This window comes from Capricornis sumatraensis, chromosome 16 (genome assembly GCF_032405125.1).
Source record: "Capricornis sumatraensis isolate serow.1 chromosome 16, serow.2, whole genome shotgun sequence".
Lineage (NCBI taxonomy): Eukaryota > Metazoa > Chordata > Mammalia > Artiodactyla > Bovidae > Capricornis > Capricornis sumatraensis.
In genome coordinates this window covers 79,391,760-79,406,289 of record NC_091084.1, presented here as the reverse complement: position 1 = coordinate 79,406,289, position 14,530 = coordinate 79,391,760, and the positions used below count along the sequence as shown (strand labels likewise).

At 38.7% G+C, this 14,530-nt stretch overlaps 1 protein-coding gene across 1 annotated transcript; it reads right to left on the bottom strand.

Annotated features, from left to right (window-relative positions):
• Positions 1 to 9,773: 9,773 nt before the first annotated feature.
• Positions 9,774 to 10,715, bottom strand: LOC138093160 (olfactory receptor 5J3-like). Its single transcript, XM_068989273.1, has one exon. It carries the CDS (start codon positions 10,710 to 10,712, stop codon positions 9,774 to 9,776), a length of 939 nt encoding a protein of 312 aa, XP_068845374.1. The 5' UTR covers positions 10,713 to 10,715.
• Positions 10,716 to 14,530: the final 3,815 nt, after the last annotated feature.

Genomic DNA, 14,530 nt, shown 5'->3' with positions numbered 1-14,530 from the left:
GCCTTATATACTTTTGATTTTACATAGAGATCAATGGATAATACAAAATTATGCAGTGTCAGCAGCCCTGACTCTTATGGAGACCAGGCTTTTTCTCTCTGCATACTTAGTTGTATACATAATCTTAGGTGATTTACATCATCTTCTGGCCGGAAGGCCAATTAACATTTTAGGGCCCTTTTCTGATAAGGGTTTGTCAACCAGAAGACTTATTTGTGTTGTTCTTACCAAAGTCTGATGCCACTGTCAGAAAGCACTAAATAAAGTTATATTCTTACATAGCAAGGACACAAAAATTTATAACAATGAAAAGGAATACAGTGGTTTATAACAAAGAGAAAAGTAATTAACTCAAAAGTCTAGTGTTGCTAACATCAAAACTACTATATTCCTTTTTCTATATCCCAAGTACATTGATTAATATCCTTCAGGTGCCTAAAAGATAAAGAATATGGAGGCCTGGCAGCAGTCATTGACTCAACAGTGAAACCTGTCACCAATATAATTTTTAGCTCTTTAGAAAAGGCTCTGTATCTTTAATATGCTTTAAGCTTTGTGCCTCTCGCGGTTGGGAGGCTGTAAACAATTCACAGGTTGTAAAAGTCCGGGCAGGCCGGTCAGGTAAGTTAGAAAGCTATCAGAGGGGTTTAAGCCAAGACATTCTTTTTATACGCAGGAGACTGTTAACTGGAGCCCTAACTTAATTCCTATTAGAGGCAGAAGAGTGGAAAGCACAGTGCAGTAAGGCAGGCAGACTCTGCTTTTGGACGGTAGATGTTCAGGAAAAGCCAGGGGGAACCCCTGAAGCCACATCACGCCTTTGCATATCTCTGGCTTCCTTCCTCATGACCTTTGCCACGGGCAGGATTCCTCATGCTGGCTCCCGGCAGGGTGCCTTATATCTGAATTCCACCCTGAACTCCTTTCAGGGAGTGTTGAGGGTTAACAGCTTGCAGTGGTCATGATGTAATATTTGTAGGGACAGCTGGCAAGTGCCAACTTCCAGTCAGCCGGGTCCCTTCAAAGCCACTATTTGACTGTTAGGGGGGCATTTTATGGCCATTGTGTTCCACGGGGCTGGGAAAACTCATTCCCACGTCTACGGAAGATTCCATTGACAGGACCCTCAGTGTGCTGCTAAGGACCAGGCCCTGCGAGAGCAAACGTTTCTGTATCATATCTGTCTTACTAGTCTCTTGGTCCAGGGAAATATTCCCTCTTGTTGCCCCTTTCCATATCTAGAGATACGTTAGCACAATCATTGATCTCATATGGAACTGCATATTAGCATTTTATCACAGGCTCAGTCACATACTTGGTAAGGTAAGAATCTTCTGAAGCAAGTGACATAGAGAATAATAGAGCTATAGCTAGAAGTTATTAGTAAGATCATAAGTAAGAATTGTAAGTCAAGACCTTTCACTAGGTAGAGCCCAGTATACCCCAGGTCATCTGACTTCATTTGATAAATGACTATAGCTTGGTGTTAATCTCCTGATTGTACATCATGGAGCATCTGAGTTTATCTGAAGGTTGGTTACTGAGATAAGCTTGAGAAACAAACTTAGAGTGTCCTTTTTAATAATTTAATTAAATTTTTGAGCAATATAACATAACAAAGTACTATCTCAGGATTCTTAGTAAACAAAACTAGAAACTTAATTTCACAATTAGTAAAACTTAATATTCAGTGAAACATGATTTTTTTCATATGAGGGCATTAACCCTGGAGCCAGGGAAGGCTTTAACCCATCAAATGAAGATGAGGTTTGTCAGGGAGCCGGGTAAAGCCAAGGAGCCATCTTGGATTTCCCATAGCCCTGACTCTTTGATTTACAGCTATTGTTCACCCATTTTTATTTCCCTGATTTAGGATTAGACTATGCCCATTAGACAAATGTCCATGTTTTAAGGACATTAGGATAGCAAAAGTCTAACAGTGAGGGGTTAGTTATTCTGGAAGCAGAATGAGCTTTTACATGTACCATAATTTTAAATAATGCTTATTTACTTTACCAAAGTCACAGAAGATTTTAAAAACAAATATAAATCACTTAAAGGTAAAGAAATTCATAATCTGTTATTGAAAGCTTCATTCTAAGGAAACTTGCTCTCAACATAGAGAAGAGACTAAATTCCAGTCTGTTACCAGTTTACCAGATAACAAACAAAAGTTGTTTATCAGTTAATCTTAGAAAAGTCTTTTCCATACACCTTAAAAACTAGCAGTATTTTTCTAAAGGCATGAGACTGAAACCATAGACGGCATGTTTACAATCTAATTAAAGTGCAATTGACAAAGTAGCCTGGTCATTGCTGTGACTTGTAATACTTTAACATAACTAGTATTATAAATGAAGACACTACCAGGGCATATCAGATTTTCATGAATTTCACATAATTTCCAGGATAACTATATAAGTAACATCAATATACAATATAAACTGTGAAGATTCCATCACTCCTCCAACAATACTTTCCATGTAATTTAAAATGTCAAATGAACTCAGGTAGTTTAATCGCTCTTTTGGATGTCTCAGGGGCCCTCTAAAGCATCCCAAAGTTAGCTAGAAGTCAAGTTATTTAAGACGTTTTGTCGATAAATATCAAAAGGGTTTATAACACTCAATCAGATAGAATCATATATATTACTGTGAAACAATATATTCACTTAGCAAAAGTCACAAAGAAGATTTCAAAGATAAACATAGAACAGATCACTTCAGAGGTCAAGAAACTTAAAATCCATTATCAAAGGCAGTTCAATATTTCAAGAACACTTGTATTTATGCACAAAACTCTTCCCTTGGGGTCCACTTTCCATAAAACCTCCTTATCACTTTCTGCACCCATTTGTTCTCCTATCCTGAAACAGCCACCTGTAAGTCAGGCCTACTTCCTTTTCCCTTCATAGATATAATTTCTTTCCTCAAACCTTCTTTACTGAAAACACACATCCTACTTTCCTTAAGCAACCAAGAACTGACTTTTATATTAGCATTCTATAGATTGGTGAACATAAAAACCAGTGATAATTTCTTTAAAAATTTGCTTTCTTATAGAGAACATCTCAGGGTGGCACCAAACATTATTCATTCAGAGTCCAAGATCTCTTTAGTTTCGAGTAAGAGGAAGTTAGTGTTAAGTTATGACTATTTCAGAGTCTTATTTTATTTGGAAAATGACCTAGCGATTCAATAAACTTCTGTCTCTTAGTTTAGCACAACCCTAGAAATTCAGGTTACCAAAATCTAGACAGACTGCTTTAGACAGAATTTTTTTAAGTATAATTATTCTTAAGAGAGTTTATCTAAAAGCTCATATCTCAAGTTTCTTCACTTGAGGTACTTTCCCTTCTGACAAACTTGCAAATATTTAATTTATAGTAAACTTAGGGACAATGAAAATATTATGCTTAATGTTAATGGCTCTTAGACCTGTCTATATTAGATTGCCAACAAACATTAATGCTAGATGTTTAATATTGAATATTTTTTAGTTCATATGAATCTGAAATTCATTTAGGTTAATTCCTCTTATATTTAAATTGTCTGATTTGTAAACACTTACTTTTCTTTAGGTCAATTAAATTAGAACTCACTTACATATTCAGCAATATTATAAAAAAAAAAGACACACACTGAGATATACATAAACACAGACAGACAGACAGAGATCTCATAGTTTTCCACTTGATATTTAAAATGTCTGTTTGACCCCACTTTCCTTTTTTTTTTTTTTTTTTAAGTTCTAATTTGCCCAAAGCTGAGAAGGCAATGGGAACCCAGTCCAGTAGTCTTGTCTGGAAAATCCCATGGAAGGAGAAGCCGGGCAGGCTGCAGTCCATGGGGTCGCTAAGAATCAGATATGACGTAGCAACTTCACTTTCACTTTCATGCATTGGAGAAGGAAATGGCAACCCACTCCAGGGTTCTTGCCTGGAGAATCCCAGGGACAGGGGAGCCTGGTGGGCTGCCATCTATGGGGTTGTGCAGAGTCGAAGTCGCACACGACTAAAGTGATTTAGCAGCAGTAGTAGAAGTCTGAGGCAAAGTGGGCTGTGTATTTCAGGGACACGGAATGGGTTAACTTCAAGCTTTTCCTTAGGCAGGTTTTTTTAACAAACTAGTTGTTTTTAATTGCATATGCAAAAAGAAAGGGTTTTGAAGTGCAGAGGAGAGTTTTTGATCCTTCAGGCTTTTGAATATAGAAGAAAGACCTGGACAAAAGGGAACCTCAGAATCCTTTCCTAGAGGTCATGTGCATACGACAGATCCAGCTAGGGTAGTCTAGGAAATCTGATGGAGAGACAGAGGGCAAAAGGAGGTGAGGAGGCAACAGAAAGACACATGCGGCAGGAGTCCCTCAAATCTGGGGATTCTGACTGAGGGTCATGAAGGACTGAAAGGAAGGAAATTCTGAGTCCTTTCTCTGCTTTTGGCAAAAGCTAGCCTTTGACTGTGTGGATCACATGAAACTGTGGAAAATTCGGAAAGAGATGACCTGCCTCTCTGAAAGGGAGACCACCTGACCTGCCTCTTGAGAAACCTATACGCAGGTCAGGAAGCAACAGTTAGAACTGGACATGGAACAACAGACTGGTTGCAAATAGGAAAACGAGTGTGTCAAGTCTGTATATTGTCACCCTGCTTATTTAACTTATATGCAGGGTGCATCGTGAGAAACCCTGGACTGGAAGAAACACAAGCTGGAATCAAGATTGCCAGGAGAAATGTCAATAACCTCAGATATGCAGAGGATATTACCCATATGGCAGAAAGTGAAGAGGAACTAAAAAGCCTCTTGATGAAAGTGAAAGAGGACAGTGAAAAAGTTGGCTTAAAGCTCAACATTCAGAAAACGAAGATCATGGCATCTGGTCCCATCCCTTCATGGGAAATAGATGGGGAAACAGTGGAAACAGTAGCAGACTTTATTTTTGGGGTACTCCAAAATCACTGCAGATGGCAATTGCAGCCATGAAATTAAAGACATTTATTCCTTGGAAGGAAACTTATGAGCAACCTAGATAGCATATTCAAAAGCAGAGACATTACTTTGCCAACAAAGGTCTGTCTAGTCAAGGCTATGGTTTTTCCAGTAGTCATGTATGGATGTGACAGTTGGACTGTGAAGAAAGCTGTGCACCGAAGAATAGATGCTTTTGAACTGTGGTGTTGGAGATGACTCTTGAGAGTCCCCTGGACTGCAAGGAGATCCAATCAGTCCATTCTAAAGGAGATCAGTTCTGGGTGTTCTTTGGAAGGACTGATGATGAGGCTGAAACTCCAATACTATGGCCACCTGATGCGAACAGTGACACATTGGAAAAGACTCTGATGCTGGGAGGGATTTGGGGCAGGAGGAGAAGGGGACGACAGAGGATGAGATGGCTGGATGGTATCACTGACTCATTGGACATGAGTCCGAGTGAACTCCAGGAGTTGGTGATGGACAGGGAGACCTGGCATGCTTCAGTCCGTGGGGTCACAAAGAGTCGGACGTGACTGAGTGACTGAACTGAAGTGATAGGACCTCTCGGGCTACCCAGGTGGTAAAGAATCACCTGCCAGTGCAGGAGATGCAAGAAGGCAGATTCAGTGTAAGTCAGGAAAATCATCTGGAGGAGGAAATGGCAATCCGCTCCAGTATTCTTGCCTGGAGAATCCATGGGCAGAGGAGCCTGGTAGGCTGTAGTCCACAGCGTGGCAAAGAGTCAGACACAACTGAAGCAAGTTAGTACAGCACACAGAACATACTATAACAGAATTTTTAAAGTAAAAAAAATAAAAATTTATTTTTCTGAGTTTAATAATCTTATGTGTATACCATTCCTTGTGTTCTATACTCTAGGATACAAGATTTTGAATGTTCTTGAGAAATTGTGAAGAATCATATAAAATTAGGCTTAAATATTACCACTATTTTATTTTGTTCTGAAAATTACTTTCATACATATGCATTTACATGACGTCTCATACCCCAAAAAAATTTTTTTAATGTAGTCATATAGGAGTCTATATCAAATAATATATTAAATGATTTTGGAAAATTGTCAAGGTCTATACAAATGGACTTCCTTGCTAGCTCAGATGGTAGGGCGTCTGCTTACAATGAAGGAGACCTGGGTTCAGTTCCTGGGTCAGGAAGATATCCTGGAGAAGGTAATGGCAACCCTCTCCAGTGTTCTTGCCTGGATAATCCCATGAGTGGAAGAGCCTTGTAGGCCACAGTCCATGGGATAGCAAAGAGTTGGACATGACTGAACGACTTCACTGTCATACAAATGTTATATGCTCTTTTGATAGTAGTCGTGGTGTTATCTCATTCTAAAAAGTAAACTTTCAAATGAATTTCTTTGCATGAATGGCTAATATAATAAGTATTTCAAATTGCTACCTTCTCAGGCAGTGGAACCATTTACAAATTATTTTAATTGAAACTGAGAAAAAAAAATAAAAACATGACAATATTCATTGAGCCTTCAGCTTTCTCACTGAACTGTTAGCCCACTTGCCACTAGTTATTTCAGTGCCAGGAGCCAGCACAGGAGATCCCACCCATGACAAGGTCATGCAGAGAGGCCTGATGGGCAAGGCGAGTCAGGCTTCAGGGGTTCCCCCTGGGTTTTCCTGAACATCTACCCCAAAAAACCAGAGTCTGCCTGCCTTATTGTACTGTGCTTCCCACACACCACCACCTTTCCCTGGAAAACGTTAACTTAGAGCTCCAATTAGTCTCCTGCATATGAAAAGAATGTTTCGGCTCAAACCCCTTTGATGGCTCTCTAACTTGCCTAACAGTTGGGAACTTTTACAAACTTGTGAATTGCTTACAGGCCCCCAACCACGAGAGGCATGAAGCTTAAAGCATCTTAAAAATATGGAGCCTTTTCTAAAAAGCAAAAAATCATATTGGTGACGAGTTTCACTGTAGAGTCAATGACTGCTGCCAGGCCTCCATGTTCTTTATCTTTTAGGCAACTGGAGGATATTAATCAATGTAATCGGGATGCAGAAATAGGAATATAGTTGTTTTGATGTTAGCAACACTAGACTTTTGAGTTAATTAACTTCCTCTTTGTTATAAATCACTGTACTTCTTTCATTGTTATAAATTGTTACATCTTTGCTACGTAAGAATGTAACTTTATTTAGTGCGTTCTGAGAGTGGCACCAGACTTTGGGAAGAACAACACTGCTAAGGCAAATAAGTCTTCTAGTTGACAAACCCTTATGAGAAAAGGGCTGTAACATGTTAATTGACCTTCTGGCCAGATGATGATGTAAATCACCTAAGACTTGTGTATACAACTAGGTATGCAGAGAGAAAGCCTGGTCTCAATAAGAGTCAGGGCCGCTGAGGCTGCATAATTTTATATTATCCATTAATCTCTATGTACCAAAAATAAAAGGTATAAAAGGCCTTTACAATAGAGGATGGGCCAGTCACTGGACTGGTTTCCCTGTGTTTTCTTTTATTACTCTATTTTCTGGCTGAATTCCCATCCTGGGTGTGGAGGCTCACCATGTCTACTTACTTGCCCCGGCTTTTAAGACACACATGAGAGGGAGCCCAAGGTGGGGCAACCCCGCTATTCAAGAGGATGCTGGTGGCCTAACGTAGATTGTGTAAACTTCTTGTCCTGAAGTTTTATTGGCTTTCCCCGTAAACCAAGTTATTCAGCATATTTTCTCCACTAATGTTCCTACTACACTATTTCTTTCTAATCTCTTTTTATATTTCTAAATAAATAAGTTTTCCTCACCATGCCATCCCTGCTTCAAATTACCCTGGATCCACTGGGGCTGGACCTCGGCATTTCAGTATTTAGAAAATTATGATTTTATTTATACATGAAAGTATTCTTTAGAAAACTGTTTCTGATTTCCAGATACTCCAATTTATAGCAATTTAGGGAAAGGAGATCACTATGGGACAATCAGTATTTACAGGCCTGATTTTATCATTATGCATCTGTACATGAAATTTGGGTTTCTTTTTTCCTTATTCTGTAAAGTTTTTAAATGAGATTTAACATGTGCTGTGCTCACTTGCTCAGTCGTGTCTGACTCTGCAACTTCATGGACTATAGCCTGCCAGGCTCCTCTGTCCATGGGGATTCTCCAGGCAAGAATACTGAAGTGGGTTGCCACTTCTTTCTACAAAAATTAACATACACATACACACAGAGAAGCCCATAAATTGTAAGTGAATAGATTTTAATAGAATGAACACACTCATGTAGCTACCACTCAGATCAAGACACAGCATTACCAGCAATCCAGAAGCCTTCCTCAAAATGGGAGAAAACATTTGCCAATGAAGTAACTGACAAAGAATTTATCTTCAAAATGTAAAAATAATTCATATAGCTCAGCTTGAAAAAACAAACAAACAATGCAATCAAAATATGGGTGGCAGACCTAAACAGGCATTTCTCCAAAGAAGACATACATATGTTCATCAAATATATGAAAAGATGCTCAACATCACTAATTATTAGAGAAATGCAAACCAAAACTATGATGAGGTATCACCTCACACCAGTCAGATGGCCACGATCAAATAATGCACATATAATTTGAGTCAGAAGGAAAGCAACTGGCTTCACTGATTTTCTCTCCCTAGAATTCACAGTATGTTTTCTCCTATCTAAACTACTTCAAAGAATCTGCTGTTTAATGTCTAAAGAAGATGCTGGAAGATCCTTAAAGGAAAGGGGAATACATCTGATTATTAATGGCTCCTTAATTAACTTGACAGCACCCTTTCTAAACATTAAGATCCAACCAGTCCATTCTGAAGGTGATAAACCCTGGGATTTCTTTGGAAGGAATGATGCTAAAGCTGAAACTCCAGTACTTTGGCCACCTCATATGAAGAGTTGACTCATTGGAAAAGACTCTGATGCTGGGAGGGATTGGGGGCAGGAGGAGAAGGGGACGACCGAGGATGAGATGGCTGGATGGCATCACTGACTCATTGGACATGAGTCTGAGTGAACTCCAGGAGTTGGTGATGGACAGGGAGGCCTGGCGTGCTGGGATTCCTGGGGTCGCAAAAAGTCAGACACGACTGAGTGACTGAACTGAACTTAACTGAAACTTTTTCAGCATATATTTTCTGTGAGTATTAGTGGCCTTTCTGTGTGAAATGGTAAAGAAACCGAGGCATCCTATCTCAGTTTCACGTGATTTAATAGTAATAGAAACCATGGTGAGAAAAATAGGAATGGTCTAGACTAACCCCTGTGAGTGGAAAGGTAATCAAGAACCAAGTCCTCTTTCTGACTGTTTTTGCGTGTTTGCATTCATTTTGCAGAATATCGCACTAGAAGTATTTCAGGCTAACTCCAGGAACATGTATCTGTCCGTTTTATTGGATAGTTCAAATGCCAATGCGTTTTGCTAAAAATTAATTTGCTTTTTGTCTGTGCTCAATAGAGAAAATGAGTTAAGGGATACTTCATTACTTAGAAATTTTATGTTTGTGTCTCCCTATTTGTGGGTGTGTCTGTGTGTCTGCATGTATATATTTATTTATACCTAAACACAGGAATAAAAATGTTAACAATTAACCAGAGATAGCTAAACTGGAATCCAGTATGGCTTATTAGCTTAGTTTGCACAATAACCAGCCATATGTACTGTAACGCTATTCTTCTAAGCCTTTTCCTTCCAGTGCAAAACAGTTCATAATTTTAATAATGCATATAAATACCATTATCCAAAGCAATCCTTTGTCTACAATTTGGCACATATGGTATGACATTAACAAGGAATATGCTTCATTTCTTTGGCCTTTTTCACAGCACCCTTCACTTCCTTGTTTCTTAAGGTATAAATTAATGGGTTTAACATAGGAATAACCAGAGTATAAAACACAGATACCACCTTTTCCTGTTCTAAGGAATACTGGGAGCTTGGTTGAATGTAGTTAAAGCTTACAGAGCCATAGAATAGAGTCACAACTGTGAGATGTGACGCACACGTGGAGAAGGCTTTGTGTCTGCCTGCTGCGGAGCGGATCCTCAGGATAGTGGCAACAATGAAGATGTAGGAGACCACCACAGTCATGAAAGTGATCACGGCAATAACACCAGAGAAGATTAAAAGCAGCAGCTCATTCATGGATGCGTCAGAACAGGACAGCTTCAACAGCGGGGGAAGGTCACAGAAGAAGTGCCTGATGACATTTGGCCCGCAGAAAGACAACTTCAGCAAGCCAATTGTGTGAGTCAATGAGTTGATTATGCCTCCTACACATGATGCAATGACCAGAACAACACAAACTATTCTTGTCATAGCCATGGTATAAAGTAAAGGGTTCACAATGGCCATATAGCAGTCATATGCCATTGCTGCCAGCAAGAAGGCCTCAGCGGTAAGGAGAGACACGAATGAAAAGTACTGCACAATGCATGCAGAGAACGAGATTGTCGCCCATTCAACAAAGAAGTTCAGCAGCATTCTCGGTGCAAAGACTGACGAATAGCAGGCATCAGTGAGTGACAGGCAGCTGAGGAAATGATACATGGGCGTTTGGAGTTTGGGAGTTATTTGGATTAGAAGGAACATTCCTAGATTCCCCACCAAGGAAACGGTATAGATGAGCAGGAACACCAGGAAGAGGACCACTTTCAGTTCAGCATGATCTGTCAGTCCCAAAAGGATAAACTCGGTCACCAGTGTAAAATTAGCATCAGCCATGGGTTTGTTTATCTTGGTAACTGTCAACAAATAAACAGAATGGTCATGCAGCATGATCAAGACTACTCGGAATCTCTAACTAGCAATATGACTTGAGTTACTGACTGCTCTGCTCTGGTTGTTTTAGCTATAAAATTAGGAAAAAATTTAACTAGAAATATCTAGTCTCTTCAAGCACTGTCTATTTGCTTGTCTCATAGAAGATTCCAAGAATTGAAGCAGGAAAACATTAGAGTTTTAGCTTCAGGATACATTCAAAATGCTGTTCTAGTGTGAAGAAAAAAACTTAAGTGAATTTCATTCTCTGTGTGTGTGAATTGCTCACTTGTCTCCTACTCTTTGTGACCTCATAGACTGTAGCCTTCCAGGTCCCTCTGTCCATGGGATTTTTCCAGGCAAAAATACAGGAGTGGGTAGGCTTTCTCCAGGGATCTTCCCATGGATCAAACCCAGGTCTCCTGCATTGCAGGCAGATTCCTTACCCTCTGAGCCACCAGGGAAGCTTCTAAAACAGGCAATACTAAATTATAAAGCATAATTACTTAAATTAGAAATTTAATCTGTGATACCACTGAAGTTCTCATTGAAGAAATAATATAGGTATCTCCCTTAGAGTCTGGTGGTTAGGACTCCACGCTTCCATTGCAGCGGGGTGTAGGTTTGAGCTCTGATCAGGGAGCTAAGTCCCCACAGTCAAAAACTGAAAGAAAAAAAAGTTTTAAAAAACAATACAAATGAACTTATTTACAAAATAGGAATGGACTTACAGACTTAGGAAACAAACTTATGGTCTCCAAAGGGAAGGGGGATGGGGAGATATAAAGAGAAATTTGAGAGTAACATATGCACACGCTATAAATGAAATAGATAAAACCAGGAGCTACTGAATGACACAAGGAACTACACTCATGAGGGACTTGGGGCAGGAGGAGAACGCGATGACCGAGGATGAGACGGCTGGGTGGCATCACCGACTCGATGGACATGAGTCTGAGTGAACTCCGGGAGATGGTGATGGACAGGGAGGCCTGGTGTGCTGCAATTCATGGGGTTACAAAGAGTGGGACACGACTGAGCGACTGAACTGAACTGACATGAGAAAAGAATCTGAAAACAATTCCATATACATTATATACAAAAAAATTGTATGCATTATATACATACATATATATGTGTATATATATATATATATATAGAGAGAGAGAGAGAGAGAGAGAATCACTTTGCCATACACCAGAAACTAACACAATATTGTAAATCAACTACACACCAACAACAACAAAAAAATAAACTTACATCTGGTTTAATTGTGGCAGATGTCATATCTATAAATATCTGAGCATAAACTGTATCATAGCCTTTTTTAAAAAATATTTATTTATTTATTTTAATTGGAGGTTAATTACTTTACAATATTGTATTGGTTTTGCCGTACATCGACATGTATCTGCCACAGGTATACACGTGTTCCCCATCCTGAATCCCCCCTCCCTTGTTTTCCCACTTATGTTTTCATGTTTAGTGTGTAGTCCACATATTTTTACTTTGATTTGACAAAAGGCATGCCCCAATATCAAAAATTCTGGATTCATTCTTAGAAAATAGCCAGAAGCATTGACTTTTGAGAATAATGTCCACTAGAAATTGAGGGAGGGGGTACTCTGAGCTGAAATATGATAAATAGAACTTATAATTGGCCTTCTTTGGGGAAACTTTCTCTTTAAAAAAAAAAATTACTGAAATAGTTGGCATGTTTAGGTGGTTCCCATTTTCCAAAATGACAAGCCATGCAACAATATACTCCTACATCCGTATGGTAGTGTGGAAAGTCTTATAGGATAAATGACATAAGAAGCAGGACTGTTACTGACTTACTTCGGATGGTTTGTATTAACAATGCATTTCTAATACAAAGGACAATTTATGGCCTTTGATATCCAGTAGAAACACCATACTCAAGAGATTCAGGAAACAATCTTTATACTTTTCTAAGTAAAGCAAGTTTATAAAATAAAGCCAACCTATAAAACATACAGCTACTTCTCTGCAATATTTTTTTCATGATATTGCCACAGGTTTCTTAAAATATGCCATGTCTTTTCCACTTAACCGATAGACATCTTCTGAGCACTTGGAAAGTCCCATAAATTGAAACCAACCTATAGAGCATATGGCTACTTCTTTGCAATATCTTTTTCATGATATTACAGCAAGTTTCTTAAAATATATCATGTCTTTTCCAATGCACATTTATTATTTCTATATATTGCCCACAAAATGGAACTCTTTTTTTCACATTTATATTAAAAATGAAAACATTGTAAATAAGTCAGGATTACTAGTGCAACTTTGGCTCAGATGTTGAAATAATCTTTCTGCATTCTGCCTGGGTTCGGTCTCTGGGTTGGAAAGATCCCCTGGAGAAGGAAATGGCAACCCAATCCGCTATTCTAGCCTGGGAAATTCCATGGACAGAAGAGCCTGGAAGGGCTACAGTCCACTGGGTGGCAGAGTCATATACCACTGAACAACTAACACACACACGCACACACACACAGTAACTTTACTTCTACAGAATAAAGGATTAGGTTTTCTTGGATTTAACATCCTTTCACATGGGAGGTGCTAGCCCTGTTGTTCACTATGTAAAGCCCAATATTTCCTTTCTTCTTATTATTTTCATAATCTCACAATATTGTTCTTCTATTATAATACTTTTATAGATTTAGAATATCTGTGGAGACAGGTGAATAATCTTCATAAGATTACATAGTTCTGATTCATATTGAAATTCATTCTTTAGACAATATTTCAAATTGAATCCAAATATTAATTTTTATTACTCCCAAAGAAGTTGCATGACAACTTTGAGGTTAATGTAGAGAAAGAGACCTAAGTGGCGGATATAGAAGGAGATGAGAGCCAAATTACAAATCCCTCCTTCCCCTATACCTTGAAGTCTTTACCACATTAAAATCTGAATATGATTTTCTTCTTCTTCTTCTTCTTTCTATTTCAACTTATTCACAGAATGCATACATACTGAGTGTTGCATGAATTTTACTTACCAGTGAGTGGAAGAAAAAAAAAAAAGTACAGTAACTTAGCTCATTTATGAGCCTCATCACCACCCATTCTTGTGGTCTATGTTTCTATATTTCCCCCCAAACAAAAACAAGCACACAAAAGAGCTAAATCTGTTGGTTTGCAGTGATGCATGAATTAAGTCAGTGGCAGAAGTTAACAGATAGTAGATTTTAAATTTTAAATTTTTTAAATAAAAGAACAAAAAGCACAGATTCCATGCTGTCAATGCAAGAGCAAGATGAACAAAGAACAATCATATCAGAAAACGGATTTAGTTAAAAAGTTCATTTATACAATTACCTCAGTTCAAATGGGAATAGAGTCCCTGGAGTTCATCTTGTGATCAAAGATCATATAATAAATATGTTATTAAAAGTTCCTCTGTGTATCTTGAGGGATTTTGGAAACTCACAAGAATGCAATTTGCCCCTTAAGGCATTTCACTTCCTTACTTTACAATGAATAAAGGAAATTTGCGACAAGTAAAGAGAAAAATCGTGTGTGTGTGTGTGTGTGTGTGTGTGTGTGTGTGTGTATACATACCAACAAAGGTTCGTCTAGTTAAAACTTTGGTTTTTCAAGTAGTCATGTATGTATTGAGAGTTGGGCTCTAAAGAAAGCGGAGCGCTGAAGAATTGATACTTCTGAACTGTGGTGTTGGAGAAGACTCTTGAGTGTCCCTTGGACTGCAAGGAGATCCAACCAGTCCATCCAAAAGGAGATCAGTCCTG